Here is a 21194-nt window from a genome sequence, read left to right as displayed (position 1 = left end):
ATAGCCATCTGCTGTCTTTTGTCTTATACTTTTGAGTTCTTCAGGGCAGGAATTATCTTTTTGCCCTGTATTCCTATACAATATAACATTATAATCACAGATCAGGATTAAGGCTGCTAGATAACACGATAATGCAAACAAATTATAACAATGGAAAATTTGCTCCAAGTTCTTTGCAGATTTCTTTTTTTTTTTTTTTTTTTAATCTAAGACTTTGAAATATGAGGTGGTTCAGGAAAAACATCACAAATTCCACTGTTTTTTTCAATGCATTTGACAAAGGTTTAGAATAGCAGTAGGTGAGAATATTATTTCAATTCTTTTAATACAGGGTTGGATCAGGCTCGGCAGGTCTGACAGCCTGTCTCCATTGTAACTCCTCCTAAAGGCAGGAAAAGGATTCTCACGGGAAATGAATCAGCCCCTACGGAGCCCACGAGGCAGCGTGCAAGAGGAGCTGTGCTACTGCCTGGCAAGACTGGTGGCTCAGATAGATGACCACGTAGTGACATTTTAATCATAATCTCTAATAGAAATATGCTATATTTCCTTATTTTTTTTCATTATTTTCAAGGTGAATGACACAAAAGTTAAAGGGCTGCAACACTAAATGGGGTCATAATAAGAGAAAATCCAAGATTATTTCCACAGAGATCATGATTCAGGCAGACTGCTGTGAACCACAAATGCAAAATTATAAACATTATAAAGCGTGTATTTATGTGCAAGAGGCCTAAATTTCAGTTTCCGCTGAGAATCCTCATTCCAGGGGTCTCTCTGTGCCTAAATGCTCACTTACGAGACTGTGATATGTTAGGGAGATTATTTTATCTTGCACTGAACAGGGAAGGTGTTAGAATTCGCCTGTCTTTTCAGAGCCCAGCTCCAGCAGTCACTACCTGACTCAGCTCACAAACTAGAGCCACAGCATCAAATTTCCCAACCCACTTAATTTGAAAGGCTGCCAAGATAGGTGAAAGACCTTATAAATATGTAAAGCAGGAAGTTCAAATTACACAGTGATGTAAATTCCCAGTGATTGATGCCCTTTTAAAAACAATAAAAATCCTGGAGAAACTACAATGTTGGTGAATATGCTTCCCTCCCGATGGTGTCTGGCGGTGCCGTGCGGAGTTTGGCTGATGTATTGTACTTTTCGTGCGGATTTTATTTTGGATTTCTACCACTTCCTGGAGGCCAGGGGGAGGCACAGTGGGAGGAACCAAAAAACTCGGTGCCACAGCCATTTTGTTTGTGGGCAGCATGGTAGAATTCTGTCAGTCAGTATAAGGAGGGGTTTTTAAAACAGTATTTATGGAAAAACTATTCCTGCCGTAACGGATGTATCTGTTGAATTTAGTGTTAATTTAGTTCTTTCATAAGGTAGGTATTTATAATTGTAAGTAAATTGAGTATTTGTTGGGATTCAAGCCTCCCCACTTTCCAGGAATCATGGATTTTGTTTCAGGCATGACTGGCTCTTTCGGATGCTGCGAAGCTGCCGGAGCCCGGCGGGGCGGGGGTGCCGCGGGGGGAGGCCGAGGGATGCGCCGGGCGGCACAAACTTGCTGCGGGGTTCGGAGTGGGGGCGGGGGCGGGGGGAGGGACGGAGGGAAAACGGCGAAGTCTTGGAATTATTTTCTCCAACTGTCTTTCTTTATTAATTCTCAAGAGGCAGCTGCTCTCTCCGAGGGGAGGATGAGGCGTGGGATTGCGCGGGGCGAGCCGTAGTTTTGCAGTGTCACCGAAAACCAGCGCTAGACTTTGGTCCTGTGTGCTCCAGAGGAGGGTGTAAAATGGCACACTGCATTTTTCCAGGCGGCGGCGGGGGGAGCGGTGGGGCGGGCGGGGGCGCCGCTGCCCGCGGAGCCCATCGAGCCCAACGCCGGCCCCGGCAAAGTTGTGACCCCGGCGGCACCGGGTCCCCCGCCCCGGCTGCGGCCGCCCGCCGGCATCGCCCGCCGACCCTCGGGAAGCCGCCTCCTTCTTCGCCCTGAGATCCTGGCGGGGTGATGGGGAGGGGAAGGAAAGAAGAGAGAGAGGAAGAAAAAAAAAAAAAAAAAAAGAAAGAAAAGAAAAGTCTCACTTTCTGCATTTGCGAAATATTTTAAGGATGTTCGGGAAGCCCTTTGCAGCATGGAGGTGGCTGGTTGTAGGAGAGCGAGTATGCAGTCCATATTGTTACAGCCCTTTTGCAAGGGCTGCCTTCTTCGAAGGTAAGTTTGTGATTTTAACCAAAAATATTATTTTCTGCGGGTTTTTGGCATGTATTAGTGCTGTGGAGGATTTTCGTTGTGTTGATGAACAAAACGTAGTCTTGTATTTTTCATAGCTTTGATCTCATGTGAATCCCACCCAACGGTGTCTCCTTAATAGCGACAATTACTGAAGTCAGTTTTGTTTCCTCTTTAAAATTTTATACACGCGACGATTAAAAACAATTTAACTTCAATTGAGGAGTATAAAAACTCAAATATTTTCCAGATGGACTTGGGGGCTTTTTTTGGTTCTGGCTTTTTGTTGGGGCGGGGGAGCAGGGGGGAATTCTTTACCGAGTAATAAACGGATCCAGGACCAACTATGTGACTGTCTATATAAATATAATGCAGCTCTCGTGTATAAAGAAGCATATTATGTTGCTGCTGTATGGTGTGATGGTAGCTAAAAGAGTTTACAATGCCATTTGTGATGGCTCTTGATGGATTACTTTGGTCTAAAGTAAGGGGGAAAACTGCCCTTGGTATGGTGAAGGTGGAGATGGACATAAGAGGGTTCATATTAAGTTATGTCTCTCACTAAACAGTGACCTTTTTATTTACAAATTCCAGCTCTTGTGATAATTAGCTTAAAGCATTAGTTATATAAAGGTTCTTATTTCCCCACACTTCACTTAGATGTCTTGGTGTTGGGTTTGTTGTTTTGTTGTTTTTTTGGGGGGGGAGGGGGGGGTGGAGTGGTTTGTTTGATCCTTTCCAAGAAGGTACATTTGGGAGACATTTTGTAATTTTTGGCATTTTTCTAGGCGCTTTCCTTTTTTTTTTTTTTTTTTTTTTTTTCCACCCGGTGGGAGATCTTTTTTGTTTTGCATTGCTCTGTGCTGGTGGCGCTGTGGGGCTCCGAAACAATTCGTGTCCCTAGCTCTAAAGGGGGAGGGGGCCGGGGGGAGAAAGGTGGGGCACGGGTTGATCCTTTGTATTTTTTCCTTTTCTCTGTATCAAAAGTAACCTCAAATTACTAAGAATGACGATTAAATTGTATCTTTATAAAATTGTAGTGTCGCATGAACTATGGCCCGGCAGAGGCATGACCTCACCCTTTAGCTGGTTTGTGTAATGAAGCAGTTCCTTAATTGTTTTTTTTCAATCCTGTACCTAGAGTCCAGTTTTCCTAAGTGCTGACATTTTCGGTCCCACCCCCAAAATGATTTTACAGTGGCTACAGATGAAAGGTTTTTAAATTATTTTTTGCAGCCAATATGGAAGGCTTTGGCACACACTTATTGTGCAACTAGTCCATTGTTTGCTTGTTGTGAAGTTAAAGGTTCCATCCACGGCTGGTTATCAAGCCCTAAGGTCCCCCTTGCTCGAGTGCTTGGATATGCAAATCTCCTGATGAGGTCTATAGGAGTTTGGGTTGTGTATGAAGGTGAGGTTGAAAAGTAGGGGAAACCTAACATAGCCCTCCAGATTATAAGAGTATTCACCTGAGGTGGGTGGTTATTTCTTTCCTGTTGCTAAGTGGAGCATGCATTTGACACATCTTTATAAATGAATATATGTTAATGTGTGTTGTTTTATTTTGTTACAACCTACAGATCATCTCGGTTCTAAGTGCAAAAGGATTAGAAGGCTTTCTGCTAACATCCATATTAGGTGTAAGAAAACAGAAGTGATTAATGTTCTAGGATGGGTGGGAAGACATAGTCAAGCCCATGATCAGAGCATATATTGGAAACTCAACAGGTTCAGGAACAAATTTGATATTAAATTTAACACATTTCTAAGGAATCAATGTGCCTGTTATTTTGGAGTGATAAGAGCTGATAATTTTAGAGGCCTTTGCATCTATTTTACATTTCAATGTCTTCAGTATTTTCAAAGAATAAATTTGACAAATACTAGGCAGTTTGAAATGGTCTCTAAACTTCTCATGAGTGTTTAAATCTTAAAAAATGCTTCTAGATTTTGTTTCAAAGAGTCTGCTCATTAAGTTAATTAGTTTTATGGAAACTGATCTACAACTTCAGTAGATCTCTGTAATGGTCTGTTATTCATTATCCTTTTTTAAAGGAAGGTAAATTTTGTTTCTGTCTTAGGTAAAATACACTTGCAACCTTCTGCCTGTAACAAACATATCCAAGAGAGCAGCCAGCTTTTATCCTTTCTGCTCTGTCAGACATGATCTGCTTTTATGGATTCTTGGCTGGAGCAGAGACATGGTGGCCTGTGACAGTGCAGTATGACCATTACTTCTTTGGTGTCCTGGTACAAATCTTAGATCTTGAGGACAAATATCAAGACATAAACCCTCTTAGAAAGTGTAGATTTTGGCCATCCTCCATTTCAATTTCCATTTCTGAGATCTCATCACTAGGACATAAGGTTGGCATTTTGGGCACAGTTCATGCCAGTAGAAATAGTGCCAGTTGTTGAATCCATTACAATAATTATCAATCTTCAAGAATCACTGGGTTGTTTAATTCTGATGCAACGTTTCTTTTTTGACATCATTTAGACCAATGTTCAGTGTGCTCATCCATGGACAACAGTACTGAGCAAATGATAAACTGAGGTGCTTACTGAAGGTATTTTAACATTCTTCTTCTCATCCTGCACCATGAAAGCAATGCTTTCTTGTGGCTGCAGTCTATGCATGAAGGCCATGAACAAACTGATTGTTGTGATCTTGCTGCTCAGAGTCAGCTCAAGCTCAGTGAAACCAACAAGAACATGAAATCCGAATGGAAACTTGCTTCACACTTGCTCCCATCTCTCCCATTCAACTGAGGCTAGTCTTAAACTTTGGTTGTGGTTTTGGAACTTTGAAGCTGCACCTGATAAAAGTGTCTGGTTTTACTCCTATCAAATCATAAGATGAGAAGAGTAAAATGCTGATCTTCTGCAATTCAGTGGTTTTCACACTTCTCCTTCCTTTTTGAGCATTGTGTTGCCAGTAAGGAGTAAGAAGTATTTAAGGCTTTGCATCCTCTTAAAGCTACATAACAACTAATTTACTTCGTGCATCTTCTGCAGAAATGCCTGAAAGAGTAATTTCTGTGGGGTGGTTCAGTCTTTATTGTGTTTTCCCTACCTCCTCCTTCTGAAATACCAGTATGTGGAATCCCAGGACCTAAAGCATACAAACTTCTTTTTTTGGGTGGGTTTCTTAATTTTCTTCCTTACATATACCTCTATTTCTAAGGTGCCAAAACAAATGTATTTTTCTCCTAATACAGTTTCCCTTTTACCTAGAAACTCTGTGTAGAGTCCAGACACCTTTGAAAGGTATTTGGGTCTCTTGGTTTAAAACTATTTGAAGTATGGCATCGTACTATAAGCCATTCTTTTTCAAGAGCTTAATACAACCTGACCAAAATGCTCTTTGTGCCTTCATGAGATTAGTCTTACTAACGCTACTAGTATCATGTACTCGAGTAAGAGTCATGATAAAAATGTCTAAAAATGTCAACAGTAGTTAGAACAAGATGTGTAGATTCCAGGCAGATATAATCAGCTTCCAAAGTTAAGCAAAATATGGTGCAAACTGTTCCTTAGAAGGGGTTTGGTGGTGCAGAAGAACATTTTTGGGGCTCAGTTCAAACAAAAGCCATACCCCTGCTTCATCCACTCATATGTTGTGCTCTCCAGTTTCCTATGCTGATAACATACCTTGGTGCCTGGGACTCCTGTCTGTTATCTCTTAAGGGTCCTAAAGTACTCATTGTGTCCTTGATTCAACAAGGTTTCAAAGGTGGGGGTGCTATTTTTAAATTGGACACCTTGTGACATAATCTTGTTTCTCATCTTTCATACCTCATAACTTTGCTAGCTGTACTTTTCCACACGTGTGGTCAGCATCAACTTGTAGCAATGAATAATTAGTTTAAAACTTACTTCAAGGATCACCTCTTTCCCAGCTGTGAACAAAGGACAATTACGTGCCTGCTTCAGACTCATCTTCTACAAAGTTAGGTCTCTCCACACCTCTTCCTGACTGATATTTGCATGGCCTTTCAATGTTACGAAATTGTCTGCTCTAACTTCTTCAAGCCAGAGGAACTACTAAAGCTGGCACATTGTTCCACCTTTAGCATTCTTCATATTTTTTCTCTCAGTAAATAGCACAAGAAGTTAATTCATGTTGCAGTGAAGAGACAATCCTAGATTTTAAATTCTTTAGTAAATATACAGGGTGGGGGAATATCAGTGCTATGAAATATTATTCCTGCATTGCTGTTGTGAGTAACAAAATATAACTTGGACAGATAGGACCACACATCAGTGGCTTCAGGTTCTGTGGGCTTCTTTAGACCCTTTAGTAAGTCACATTTCCAATTTATTGTGTTACCACTGGACTCTCCAGGAGCAAGATAATAGCAATACTATAAACTTCCTTCATAGGAAGGTTTGTTCATGAATTCTCTACTAATAGTAGCTAGACCCTGAAATTTGTGGCCAGAAGGTATTGCAGTGCTTAAAAAGTCAGGACATTTGCAAAAAATTATTTTTTCTGCTTATCTTACAATATAAACAACAGAGAGATGGGAACTGCCAAATAATATGAGTCCTAGTCTTCACTACTTGTGCAGTGAATTGGGATGCTGTTTTGGAGTCCTGGATGGCAAATGGAAAGTTGCTCAGAGCCATCAACACCATACAACAGAAAACATTAGTTACAGATGCAATGTCTATTGCTTTGAGCACCCGTAAAAATAGCAAGGGCTCTAAATGTAGTCCATAACAATTCCAACTTGGAGCAAATGACTGAAAATGGTCAGATGCTGACTCGCCATCCTCTGTTGTTGAGCAGAACCTGGATGACTTTTGCTAGGGGATGGGAAAAGTAATAGATTTTACAATGCATTGAGCACTGGGATTTCCAGAGGAAGAAAGAAAAGGTGGGGTTCGATCTCATCCCCGCTCCCAGGACTGCCTCATGGATTTTACTCAATAATGCTTAAATATAAAATGTAGGAATTCCAGGGAGCAGTGAGTAGATTTGTTCCTCCCAGAGAAGTCTTCCTTTTGTTAGGTTCTGTTTTGGTTATTTCTTGGATTAAAGATCTGAGAAACAAGCCTGTAAGGTCATATTTCCCTGGATTTACAGAAAGCTGAGCTTGTGAGCGAACCAGAATCCCTATATCATATACATTCATGTAGAATTTCTTTCACCTGTCTTTAGACAAGTATTGTTAAATCTGTAATCCTCAATGGAAAGAAACAGATCAAGTAAATCATAGCTTTAAAGAATGACAAAAGGATCCCAACGACAGCAAAAACAACAAGCAAATAAACACAACCAAATTTTGAATGTCTGCTGTGATAAGAACTGTATCTTAAATTTAACTGAGTATCCTGATCAGGTCTCCATCTGCCTCCTGTGAGGCCTCCTAGTTCAGATATGAATGCCCTCACTTAATCAGAGATATTTCATGCCCGTGAGTTTGCTAATACTGACCTGTGCATGATTTAGGTAATGAAAAGTGAGCTCCTAATCTTCATTCCCTTCAGAGCCTTGAGAAAATTACTAAATGGAAGCAAGACCTTTGGCCTCACAGGGGTGTGCATCTGGAATAGTCATTAACACAAATAAGAGTGAGCTTTCCATGTTTGTTCAAACATATTTAAGAATCAGGTGACTCAGATCTGGGGATTTCAGGGCACACCTTTCTATTCTCTATTTACTTGGTGCTGCCATAACCTGATGACTAAAAGGATAACTTCTTGAAAGGGTCCTTTCACCTGACAGATTTTCCTCTGTAATGCCAGGGCGTGTTTTCTGGCTGAATTTATTCAAAAGTTTTTGTTTATTTTTTCTCAAGAAAATTTAAGAATTAATTTTGAAAGTTATAATGCAGAGCAGCCGTGTTATTTCTGATGGTCTTAAAGGTATCCACACAAGGCTGAACATCTTAATGTCTTTAGACAAAGTGATTGTGTATTCACAATTCAAGAAAAGTGCTGCAATCAGCATCTTTTTAAGGAGAAACCATGCTGGATAATGGAGGGTAAAAACATACCCTCCAGAGTTACCTCTGGTAACTCTGCATAGACACTTTCTGTTTAGCCCATGTTCATCTATAAGCACATAATGAATGAAGATTCCATAAGAAAGTATTTTGCTTTCTTTCATCATCTCTGAATCAATTTCCAAGTTAAAAATTGAGTGTTTTGTGAATCTGTGGGATTTGGAAGGTCTAGTCAAGCAGACTTCCAGATGAACTAGTTTAATGTGAGAAACTGTTTTGCTTCCCATCTTTCATATTCTCCCTTGATATATTTTTTTAATTAGGTTGTGTCTCTTTATGCTAACACCCTTCTTGAGTTTCTTCTAAACCAAAAGCTCAGCAGACTTGGCACGTGTGATCAGTGGCAGGCTGGTGCACATTAACCCCAGTGTTAATGACAGGAGTCTGTTGTATTCTCTTGGTTGGAGGAGCAGAATGTCAAAACAGCCGCAAAACTGACACACTGTGCAGTAAGAGAATGGGAACAGAGGGTCTTTGGCAGAAATGGATGAGGGGGTTAAAGTCTTACCTGCTTGTAACCTGAATGATCGAGAAAACCACTCTCCGTTTGGTTCTGTTTCTCAGGTTGCCCTTACAGCAGATTTGGGGATTTCACAGGCAAAGTGAGATGCAAATGCCAGTGATAGCACCTCTGGTTTCTATATCCCACCTACATTAGGGACAGAGAAAATAATGTTATGTGATTTCTTTGTTTTTCTTCTCATGCAACTTCATGTTTGCATCTAAACCAAAACACTTCCCTCTCAACACCTGCCCATCTCCCACAAGTTATTTGCATAGTCTGAATGTTGAAAATCCTCAGAAACTGCATTTTCTTCAGGTTAACCCTATCTGAGTTTTACATTTTTAAGCATCTGCTATCATTTAAAGATATATAGATAAGGATATCTCAAAACAGTCTCATCTGATCAGTTCTATATTCAGAACTAGCCTCCTCTGCTGGATATTTACAGTCAAGCTTAATTTATTAGGCCTTTTTTTCCCACTAATGCTGCATTATTTATTTATGCTTTTTTTCTTATTTGGTTATAAATATGATCATGATTATTTGTATCCCAGAAGACAAGCAATATTTTATAACATTCACTGATGCTTAATTTAGTATAAATCAAACTACAGTGTGAAAAAAATCCATTTCTAAAATAGAAAGAATTTTTGTTTCTTGCAAGCTAATAACAAGCTTTATAAATCCAAAAGCTGGGTTATTTGTATTTTATTAATTTCTTTGAAGAAATGTATTTCTGTTAAGTAAAGACGGTATAGTCTGTACAAGGCACTTAAGAACACATTCATATTAATTTGATATGGAATTCAGAGTTCACTCACACTGTAGGTATGTAGGTACTTCCCACTAACATTAAAATTAAAAAAATCTAAACGTATGTTAGGAAATGCCTCTTCATTCCAAGATGCATATGTACTTTCCTGCACCAAAAGATTTCTGAAGTCCAGCTAATTCCTGTCTAGGTATATCAATCACTGTTTTCCTCAGTTGTGTGAGGGAAGCAGAAAACCTACTTTCATTCTGATTCAGGAACTGCAAATTAAAGCATTTGGCTTCATATAGTAACTCCACATTAACTTAACTTCATATTATTGAACATCAGCAACGTAATTCTGAAGTTTGAAAATACTTTACCATACTAACCAGAAGCCCTGAGCATTTGAATTAATTTTTCATAAACTGACTTTCAAGACAGGATTTGTATCTTGGAAGTGTAAGGTAAAATCTAAAAATTCAGAGCATGTAATAGTAAGATATTCAGGTCTTAGTACTGAACTGAATTTGCTATTTTGTTTGCATTTACATAGAGCCAGAGAACTACTAGTGTATAAGTAAACTTTCTGAAGTCACACAGCCTATCCCCAGTTTACCCCTTTATCCCATGTTGGGGTATGAGCACTGGCAGTTGAGGTTTATGTAGTGGAGCCATGTGTGTGTTTGTGGTGGGGTTTTTTTTTATGTTGTTTTTAGCATAATGGTCAATTAAAGGATTTGGGACAGTGTGCAGACCCATGTGCAGCTATAATTTCTCTACTTCTGTTTCCCTATTTTAGTCTTCCACCTTATACTATGCAGAATATATCAAAGTTAGACATCCTTAACTCTTTGATTGATGAATTAGTAATTGTGTTGGCAAGAGAAGATAGGGCCTTTTTATTTGGTTGGTTGTTGTTGGTTTTGTTTGGTTTTTTTTTTATTTGGTTGTGGTTTTGCTTGATTTTTTTATTTTTTTGTTTGTTTGCTCAGGTTTTTTGTTGTTTGTGTTAGGGTTTTTTTTCGCAAGAAAAGCATAAGGATTTTGCCCTTCTGCTGGCTCTTCTACTAGAAATAATACAGGATCATGTGATTAAATTTACTTGACTCTGAGATTATTCATGTGTTATAATCCGATGTTTGCAGAAGTCTATGCCTAAGTCAGAGGTGATAGCCAGTCCACCCTGCTCAAATTGTCTTTACCTAATAAATTGTGATTTTAGCATTATTATTGTTTTGTATGTCAAAACACAAAATGTTTTGGATAAAATTTTTTTAAAAAAACAACAACCCAGAGCATAAAATCAGACTTTTTTTTTATTTATTTTGTTTTGTTCCTTTTTATCTTACTACTTAATCCTAAACTATTAGTTTGTGAAATGACTTGCTAGTGAAGATGACTAAATCAAGAATTCAAAGTGTGTCTAGCATAGTATTTTAGAGGGGATATGTGTTATAGAATGAAAACATGAAGGAGAAGATCATAAATCACTTTTAACCTTTATAGTTCCTAGGATACCTGTTCTGAATACATTAAAACTTAAACAGGGAAAGACGTATTTCAAGACAGAAGAGTCTCAGCATAATTTGTGCCTTTTTACCACCACTGTATCTAAGAGAATAACTGCTTCCACTATAACCTGTTTTCCCTAGACACATAAAAACTTAAGTCTTCAAAGTAATCTATATAAAAGAAACTGATCCTTTTCTGACAGTACTAAAAAAAACTCCATCAAATCCTTTATGCTTTCACATAGAGCCCATTTTACCATTTTCTTGCTCATCTGTTTAGGTGATGTTGGGACAATGATGAGTCTGTAAAATAATAATAAAAAGTCATTAATTCCTCTTGAAGTCTTCCTAGTTCTCTTATGGACAACTGCCTTCTCCACCTCTAAGAGTTTAGCTATCGCTGGAAAAGTAGAAATCTGGCAATAGCTTTTTCTGCTCCTCTCTTAGCTTTGTCTCTTCTCAGTAAGAGAATTGCTATCTAGTGGTTTTTCCTTCTCTTTTGGATATGGCCCCATGGCATATCCATTTGAGGATCAGCTTAGTTTTCCTGAGAACACTGGACTCAACCTTTGAGTATTTTAACAAAAAGCATTAAACCCCACCCCCTCCCCAAAAAAAGAAACAAAACAACCCCCCCCCCCCAAAGAAACCCAGGTCAAAAAAATTGCTGTATAAATAAATGAAGAGTTATTAGAAGCAGGGTGTAAGGTAGTCACAGAGTGAAAAAAAATTAAACTGAAAATATTTATGGATACAAAAGTCAGTGTATAGTTTACTGTAATACAAAATACAAACAAATCCTAATTAAAAAAACCCACCAAAAATGTTTAAGAAAGCTTTTTCTATTTTTTTTTTCCCCTAAGTTGAACAACTGTCTCCTAGAATTTTATATCCCTAAAATACAAAATGCTTGAGGTCAAAAGGCAACAAAAATGATGTGGTTTATCCTATATGCACATCAAGTGTAGTACTTTTGTGATGATTGCTGCTAGAATGGGAGGCAATATTAAACCTATGTACCAAAGGCTCCAATTCATGCTTAAATAAATGACTGAAAGTCTTTCTTGAACTCAGAGAGGTTTTAAGCCATAAAACTAAATAAATACCAACATTTATAAAAACTTGTCAAACAGTACACAGGACTTGCAAACCAAAATAGAAGTTACATTTTTGGTTTCACAAACCCAAGTTAGATGACAGCACAAGAGACCCATATCCCTGTATGCAGATGCATAGATCAAGTTGTATCTTTGTCCATAATGCTCATCCTGAATTTAGTACTTTTGAATGTATTTTTAAATGGTTATATTTGCCAGCTGCATAGCTGATATACAAAGTGCTTTAATTTTAGTAAAGCTTGTTCTTTTAGTTGAGATCATAAAAAGATAAAACCTTAAAGAAATGCCCCATATTATTTCAGCAGTTAAAAAAAATAGCAATTCTAAATATATTTTCATTATATTTCAGTTGCTTTACCTTACAATTCTATTTTTAAAATAGACACATAGCACTTAGGTTCAACAAATTAACTTATACTTACTGATCTTTTACTGAGAAGTTGCAAAGAGTATTTTGGTCACTATACAAAACATACCAATTCTGCATTAGCTACTGTCATAGTGCAGCACTGATGTCTGCAGATATAAAGTGTGTATTTTAGTAAAAACTGCAAAATGGAAAAACACCTAAAATATACCTGCATTTTCTAACTAAAAGGAAGATAAAATGGACATACCATTCTGGTTATGTTCTATACCTTTTCCAGTCACCATCTTTTACAGAACAAACATCAGGGCTGATGTCACATTGTTTTCAATTATCACACTTTCCATCTTACTAACAAATTAATTTTGAGGGTTAATCATCTTCTGCTACAAAATATTTAAACACAATCTCTTTTATTGGCAAAACATTAAAAGCTGATGAGTCCAAGGGTTTCAGGCCAAAACTTCTTCTTAATGCACTATCCTCTTTGTATCCAAATGTTATTGTCCATTCTGCTTGCTCTGCACTTTTCTCAAGTCTGTGGCAGGGTTAGAAATGCAAAGGTCAATTAAGGATAAGTCTGAACTTGATTATTCTTCCTTTGTAGTTCAGGATATTTTAAATACTTTGGTTTTCATGATGTTAATTATGTATTGTTTTCCTTTCATCAGTATAAGTGGAGAGTTATATTTAATGGCTTTTTTTCTGCTTAGCTGCCAGGTGTTTCATTCTCATATAATTTTTTAAGTCAAAGCTAATCTATGATGGCATATTGTAATTTTTTGGTTGGTGTTTTTTTCAGCACCTTAACTGTCTGCTAATTGGATAAACTAAATTATTCAGTATTTGTGGAAAAAGGTATAGATGTTTTACGGGCAATTTATTTTATATTTCTAACAAGTGTGTGTTTTAAGCTTTAGAATTAGAATACAAAGCAATATGCATGTTTAAACATTTGATTCTGATGTAACTACTGAAATACAAATGAATTCAATGATACTCCTTAGTTCATTCCACTCCCCTTAAAAAAATAAAAAAACAACAAACAAGCCTCCCTTAAAAAAAAAAAAAAAGTCTCATTCTCCCTAATAGCTCTCTTCCACTGCATTACCCATTTGCAGTACAGGTAGAATTTAGCATCCCAGAGAAGTTACGAAGCCAAATGAGTTGCAGTTTAAGCAGTTTGGGAAACCTAGAGGGTTTTGGGTTCCCAAACACTCATGCAAATTGTTGTCTTGACTCTTCTATTAACAACTGCATCTAGTAATATTTCATCTAGTGTCTAGTAATGGCTTAAGGTTGAGGATGGTGGTACTATTATTATTATTATTATTATTATTATTATTATTATTATTATTATTCGATTTTTAAAATATCTTTTGATTCTATTATAGAGATTATTTCTCAAATTGCTAAGCAAACTAAGGTTTTTCTAATTTTTTTGTCGTTATATCTATGCCGTATTTTTGAAAATTCTGTTTCCCAAGAGTAGTATGTGATAAATAACAAAGTTCTGTCTATCGTGTGACAGTAAAAACTACAGTATTTGTCTTAAAAGTGGAGGGACACTTAAATTCAGCCAACACACAACTATCTCGCATTTTAAATGAAAATAAGCATATCTTCGATAAGATGGATTTCACTACCGAGCTAGAATTACATATAACCTGGTGCGAGAACATAGATGAGCACCTAAGTTCGGCAGCTAGACGGCTGCAGCCCTGGCCTGGCCGGAGCGGAGTTTGACGTTCCTGTGGCCGCGCTGGGATGGCCTGGGGCGGCTTGTGCAGAGAGCACCGAGACAGGGCTAACTCGGCATTTCCGATCCCTTGCTTAGAGCCGAATAGTGCATCAATTTAATCGACTCATTGAGATGTAAACGAGCTTCCCTAATCAGACATGCTCAAGTGGGTTCTACCCATTGCCTGGGGTGAGCTCGCTTCAGCGGGTCACTGATAATAACTTAAGTCCGTGCAAAGCTTAAACCAGTTCACGTGTCTGCACTTTGCTGCCGAACTGTTTCTGAAAACCTCAGAGAAACGGGGTGGAAATGCCGTTATGGAGGTGCCTGGTTCTTACAGTTCTTCACGTTTTCGGGCAGGTGTCCGTGTTTCCCCTTTATTTAGCACGGACGCGAACTCTGTTCGACGACTCGCGGAGGGACAGCGCCCGACGGGCGGCTGCGGCTGAGGGGCCGCGGCCGGGCCCTGAGGCGGGGGGCCCCCACTACTCGCGGGACGCCGCTCTGGCCTCGGCCGGGGGCACCGCAGTCCTCCCGGGCCGGGGTAAATTCAGAGCCCGGCGCCCCTGTCCCACGGTCTGACCCCCGAGAAGCCGGAAAGGTCAGGGCCGGCGCTTCCTCCGCCCAGGTTTCCCAGAGCTGTCACGGTCAGGCGCGGCTCCAGGGGAGGTTCTCCCCGGGGTGAGGGGTGGGTGGCTGCCCCAACTTCCTCACCCCGGCAGGAGCGGAGCGCGGTTCCGCGGCACAGCTCGCCAGCCGGCGGGCGGAGCGGTGCCGCACACGCTGATTAAAACCCCCTTTGCTCCCCACTGCGCCCCCGATCCGGCTCCGGCGGCTCCCGAGCCCGCTCGGGCCGCTCGCAGCGTCCCGCGCTCCCGAGCCCGCGCCGCCGTGCCCGCGCCGCGCGCGCTCCCCCCGGGCGGCGCCGTGCCCGCGCCCTGCGCGATGCAGTGTGGGAATGGCTGTGGCGCTGGGGTTGGCTGAAAGAGGCGGCCAGTCGAGGTTTAATGTCCGCCATGTTGGCCGTGGCGTATTGAGCGGAACCGGAGCGGCGGAGGAGCGGAGCCAGCGCCCAGCCCAGCCGCGCCAGCGGGCGCCGCCGGGCCCCGTGTCGGAGTGCGCCCCGCCCCGCCGGGGGAGCCCCGGTCCCTCCATGAGAGCGTTCGGCGGGGTCCGGCTCTCAGCTCGGAGCGCGCTTGCTGTCGCCCCCCCCTTCCCAGCCGGAGCCGCCATCGCCGCCTAACATGAGCAAACTGTCGTTCCGGGCCCGGGCGCTGGACGCGTCCAAGCCGCTGCCCGTCTTCCGCTGCGAGGACCTGCCTGACTTGGCCGAATATGCCTCCATTAACCGGGCCGTGCCGCAGATGCCCACGGGCATGGAGAAGGAAGAGGAGTCGGTACGTGAGACCCCCCCCCCCCCCACTCGGCCGGGTCCCACCATCCCCCCCGCACCCGGGCCCCCACCTTCGCCTCTGCGCAAGCACAAAATGGCCGCCATCTTCTCCCCACTCTCCCCGCCCGCCGGGAGGGGGGGAACACCCGGGGCGGGAAGGCGTCGAACCCGGCCGCCCCTCGCCGCGCCCAAGCCCGGAGCTCCCTCACGGCCCCTTCGCCCCCCGCTCGTGCCCCGCAGGCACCGGCGGCCCCTCCGCGGAGCCCCGAAAGGCACAAAGGGGGTCACGTGACACCGCGGGGCGGCCGCCATTTTGTGTCTCGGTCCTTGGGCCGGGCCTGGTGCGGCAGCCGCGAGGAGCAGACGGGGCCCGGCGGCGGCGCCGTGCGTGCGCTGCCCCGCCGGGGGGCGCTGCCGAGCCGGACGGCGCTGTGGGGGGCGCGCGGCGGCGGGAGCGCGCGCGGGCCCGGCCGCCCTCAGGGGAGCGGGGCCCGGCGGGGCCCGTGCCTTTTCCTCTTCCCCTGCCGGAGATAGGAAGTGGAGGGGGGCTTGTGTTTTGGTTTATCTAAGAGCCCTGTAAATGCCTTCAGACAGGCGCGGTATAACTAAAGTTTTGACAGTCCCCACGAAAGTCAGTGCTGAAGCACTACTCAGAGTGAGGAAATCCGTGTTGGAGGCTAAACGTCTATCACTTCCTGCTCGGTTTTGCTGTCTCAGTGGAGGATGAAACTTTAAACCGTTTGAACTTCAGGGTCATTTAATCATTCACTCAGCACTTTCCAAGATAGGTATAACAATCAGTAGCTGTTATTGCTGAAGGTAAAACACTTAGTAACTGTTACTGTTGAAGACTCTTGCTCTGAAGTGCGTTCTTTGCAGTGTTGTAAATCTTTATTTCCGTACTATAATCAGTTTTCCCCATCTGTGCATTAAGTACTGCAAATAGGGAAGTACTATAGAAACACGGTTATGTAAGCAGGTTTTGAAATTTGGTGCTAAGAACAAAGGTGACACTAGCTCAGTTGGTTAGAGCAGCATGCTAATAATGCCATAATAATAAGGTTGTGTGTTCCATCCCCGTATGGATCATTCACTTAAGAGTTGGACTCAATAATCCTTGTGGGTCCCTTCCAACTCAGAATATTCAGTGATTCTGTGACAGTTGTAAAATTCTGAATTTTCCTAGTTGTCAGATTTCCATTGTCCTTTGAAGGTGACATGCTGTAAAGTTTCTGTTTGTAGTTCTAGATGTAGCAAACTAGGAATTAACATTTGTTTTAAGAGAGGTATCATCTTTAATGGGGTTTTCTCTTTGTGGCACGATTGGTCTTAGTTAATGGATTCAGTGAATTTTTATGAAATGTCTTCGGGCAGAAAGATTTCTAGAGAGTAATGCAGTTTACATGTTGTTGTCCACTCTCTGAGGCTTTTTTAACGTAACTCCCTATCATTCTAACATAATTCGATATTTCCAAGTCTTCTGCAAGTTATAAGTTGCTTTACAGATCTGCGGAAATGTATATTGTGAAGTGTAGTGGTTTTGTGGTTGTTTTTATTTTTCTAATTGATAAGTTGTATTTCATCGGGTTGTTTTGATCGTGCTTATTTTTGTGAAGATGCTTTAAACTTAAGCATGGTATCGATTGAGGAGTATTTAAGTGGTAGGTGACAGTGCTTAGGATGTTTGTGTTTCTTTTGGGCACAGTGGATATATTCTGAATTGATACTTGTAGATTCTGAATATGAGAGAAGGCATCTTAATTTCCTCTTGTACCAGCATTTTAAATTTTAAATTTTGTTGTTTGCTATGATGCTTGCTGAGTTTTTCAGCTCAAGAGAGTGAGAATGCATGCATGCATTTATGTAGAAATGTCAGGTTACTGTCTTTCTCTTGTACTGTTTGCCTGGCAGTTATAAGTTTTCAGGCTAGATAATTACATGGGCTCTTTGTAGTCCCCCTAAACCCAGTTGTATATGTCCTAGCTAAGTAAAAGTAGTCATGAGCAAAGAAAATATTTTAAACATTAATTATAAGAGTTGTTTTTGTGGTTAATGTGATGCTTTTGTTTCCAAAACTTAGCTTTGAGGGTTAGCTCTAGGAGTAAGTAGATGCTTCCCGCAGCAGAAGTTTGTTCCTGCATTTGTTTTGAATATGTTTGTATGCACACAAACACATATCCCCAAAAGAAATTTGTTTGCCATCAGTAAGCACAGGTGTCTTTCTGAATCTTTTTTGGACCTTCTTATGTAAAATATTTGCTAATAAACTTTTGTTCCTTGTTGTTTCTGGCAACTTGCTAAATTACCTTCCCTCCCTCTTGTTGCCCTAAAAAGCTTTCTCTTCAGTCTATATTAGTGTTATCAACAGAGAGCCCAATTCTGTGACTTAAATTGTGGCAAGTCTCATAGGTTTCATACCCTACTCTGTTCTGTTTCCCAAACTTCAGGCCATGCAGGATTTTGGAAAGTTGGTAGTTTGTGTTATGTAGCTGAAGACTTGAGTTGGAGGATTTTTTCCCTAATGCTTACAAAAATGATAGATGTTTTTGTTACAAACAGATGGCAAAGTGTCCATAAGATTCTGGAGGAGAGGATATCTTCAACTAGTGTGGATTAGCATTTTTAACTTTTTATAAATAGAATTCTGACATTGGTTTGAGTTTTGCATAAATGTAATTTAAAATGAACAGATATTTGGAGCTAAGAGCTCTCCTCTTGACTAAATAACTTTCCCTAGGGAAAAATGCAATCAAAAAGATTTAATATTCAGGCATCAAGTCACAAGATATTTAAATGACTAATTACTGTTTTGATGCACAAAAAGGAATCTTATTTTGCTTCCCTTTCATCTTATCTTTCTCCCATCCTGTTCCTAAAAACAAGCAAATAGCTGAAGTAGTGCATCTTCCTTATTACAACTGGAAACTTCAGTTCAGAAGTGATATTCTCTAAGAGTCTTCTGAAGGAAAAACAACCTTGCTGAGTCTATGGGAGTTGTAAAATATGCAGTTGATTCAGGGATACAGTCTTTTAAAGAAAGTGACAGCTAAGGGCCTTAAGTGGTGTTAATTCTCTTACTAGTGGAGTCTGCCTTACTTCAAGCCATGGCTTCAAGTCAGTGATTTTGTTTGGAGGTAAAGGACTAATAAAAAAACTCTTTGACATGCAGACAGTGGTACTGGAGGTTACCAACTGATCCTATGTTCTGACAGTTGGTTTAGCTGCCAGGTTTCTGAGATAAAAACATTGTGGCTGTTGCCAAGTCTGTTGCTACATCTAAGAAACTAAAAAGTATCATGAGATATATAGAGCCAAAAAAAAAAAAACTTCAAAATTTAATGACTCTTACATAAACATCCCCTATGTTATTTCAAAATGCTGTTTTTGAGCAAAACGGATCCTCAATGCTGTAATTTTGAGAACCAGTCAACAGACCACTGTTAATAATACAGTAATGTAGGTTTGGCTATCAAGTCCATGGATAATTCTGAATAAGCAAGTAGGTGGAGTAGATTTATATTTTATAAAGGACTTTTTAAAAGGTGTTGCTTTGTGTATCCTGTATTTCTGTTTCTGAGGAGGGTGTTGCTTTTTTTTTTAACCAGAAATTCAGATTCTAGACTGAAAGGAGACAGCTGGAAAAGCAGAGCAGAGGTAACTTTAGTTAAGCAAGATAAAAAGTGAAAAAATATGACAGACTGAAGCTTTTTGAACATGTTCAGTGACATTTCAGAAAGAAACCATGCATAGCTTTACAGGCAGCCTAGATTTGATGCCTCCAACCAAACCAAGGTAAACTACAAAATTTGTTTTCCTTGCATTTTTTGAAAGGAAAGTAGAAAAAAAACACTCTACATCCCTAGCCTCTAGATTTTCTTAAAAAATAGAAATTTGGGGGGAGTAGAGGAAGGGGTCCTAAAACTTTGCGGATAATTTTAAGAAATAGATCCTTGTGGAAAATTATGAGTATAGTTGGCTGAGTTTTTGGGTTTTTTAAGGACATTTTAAAAAGGAGCAAAGCCATGTGTTTGAAGGACACCATGTCAACATTATAAGGCATTTTTTAAATGTTGAGAAATTAAAATTTCTTAGTTGAAGCATTGCCCTAGCAAAGATTAGCATGACCAGGGATACTTTTAATTAAGTCCCTTAGATCTGAGAAATTAATTACCAAATAGATAAAATTGTCTGTGTTGGTGACATTTCCAGAGTTAATAACAGCCCTAGAGTCGTGGGAATTACAGGTTTGTGGAGGGGAGTTGTTTGACTTTTTCCTTGAGTGAGCTTGTTATACTCATGTAAATTCTGATAGTACTGTGATACGCCAAAATTTTGGATGTTAGTTTTGATTTTTGTCTTGTGTGTGTTCAAGTTTGTATAGGTTAAATGCACCTCCTCCCTCAGGTAAAGTTTTTTAAATGCCAGTGTCTCTGGCATTTGGTGTTGAGGCAGGAGAGGAGTGCTGTTGCTTTACTGAATTTTTCTTAACTCCCGCTTCTGACTGGGATCCTGGTCTGGTGATAATCCTTGTCCTCACTTTAGCTCTGGAGTAGCTGCTTGCTTGCTTGTCTTACTAGATTTCTGACAGTGATGCACTACATGGAGTTGTTTTCTTGTGGATCACAGTTTAAATTTAAAGCTTGATTTCTAATTTTAGTTAGTGTTGCTAGTTACAGATAGAAGAATTAAGCACCCAGAGTCCAAAATTATAATCTGTACAGCTGCTCATTCAGTTCTTACTATTTTCCTTTGTATATGTGTCATGGTGTAACTGACAGCTTGCACAGCGGGTGGAATGAAGTCTGTATGCGTAATTATCATTTCTGGATACTGTCATACTTTGTTACCTGGTGTTTGAGCAAACTGTTGAAATAGTTTAAACAGTGCTTTTGATTTCTTTAAATCTACTGTTGTATTATCTTTCTTGCCCTGGCTTTGTTTAAGAAAAGCTTATTTGTTAAAATTTCATTATTAGATGTCATTTTTCCCCCTTCAGCATGACCTGTCAGTATTTGCTAAATGCTATAGAATACCCAGTGAAGATAAGCTAATGTTCATTCAAATGCTTCAGAACACTTCAAACGTATTCTCTAATAGGATGTATCTTAATTTGACAAAGCACTACATGGTAAATTTTCATTTACGCAGTTTGGATAGGCTCAAGGATCACATCCTTTCCATGGAACTGCCTTGGGCACTGCTAGCACAGGTCTCTGCCAAGCCATATCTGCACAGAAAAATGTCTTTCTCCTCCCAAATCCATACTGCAGGCGCTGTGAGGCTACCATATTCAGGGTCTCTTGCTGCTGAAATAGCTATTTTTAGCTTATCAAGGGGGAAAGTTAGTAAGGAATGTACAAAGGCACCCATATGTTATGATCTAAGCCTTAATGAATTCAAAATGTGTGAAAGTAAGCATGCAGCTAAGGTGTAGTGAGTCAATGTATGAATAGTGGTAACTTGTATATGGAAGTTTCACTAAGGGTTCTCCAGTCGTTTTTATTATATTCTTGCCAGCATATGAATGCCACTGCATTCTGTGATTGCATCCATAAAA

The 21194-nt window shown here is 40.5% G+C and overlaps 1 protein-coding gene across 6 annotated transcripts in view; it reads left to right on the top strand.

Moving 5' to 3' along the window:
• Positions 1–1266: 1266 nt before the first annotated feature.
• The window catches only part of EPC1 (enhancer of polycomb 1), a 65018-nt gene continuing 45090 nt past the window's right edge, over positions 1267–21194 (top strand). For 2 of the 6 annotated variants that reach the window (XM_005518695.3, XM_014248612.2), the window contains exon 1: positions 15212–15641. In XM_005518695.3, coding sequence (XP_005518752.1) covers positions 15489–15641 — 153 coding nt within the window. In that variant the 5' untranslated portion in view covers positions 15212–15488. Of the gene's footprint in view, positions 1384–2043; positions 2217–15210; positions 15642–21194 lie in introns of those variants that run through there. The other 4 variants (XM_014248613.2, XM_088052572.1, XM_014248611.2 and 1 more) reach the window with 4 other exon arrangements.

Source organism: Pseudopodoces humilis, chromosome 1 (assembly GCF_049639895.1).
Source record: "Pseudopodoces humilis isolate 2021_Gansu_Grassland_sample_001 chromosome 1, ASM4963989v1, whole genome shotgun sequence".
NCBI classification, from domain to species: Eukaryota; Metazoa; Chordata; class Aves; order Passeriformes; family Paridae; genus Pseudopodoces; species Pseudopodoces humilis.
The sequence above is the reverse complement of the archived record's forward strand: the minus strand, read 5'-3'. Positions and strand labels throughout refer to the sequence as shown.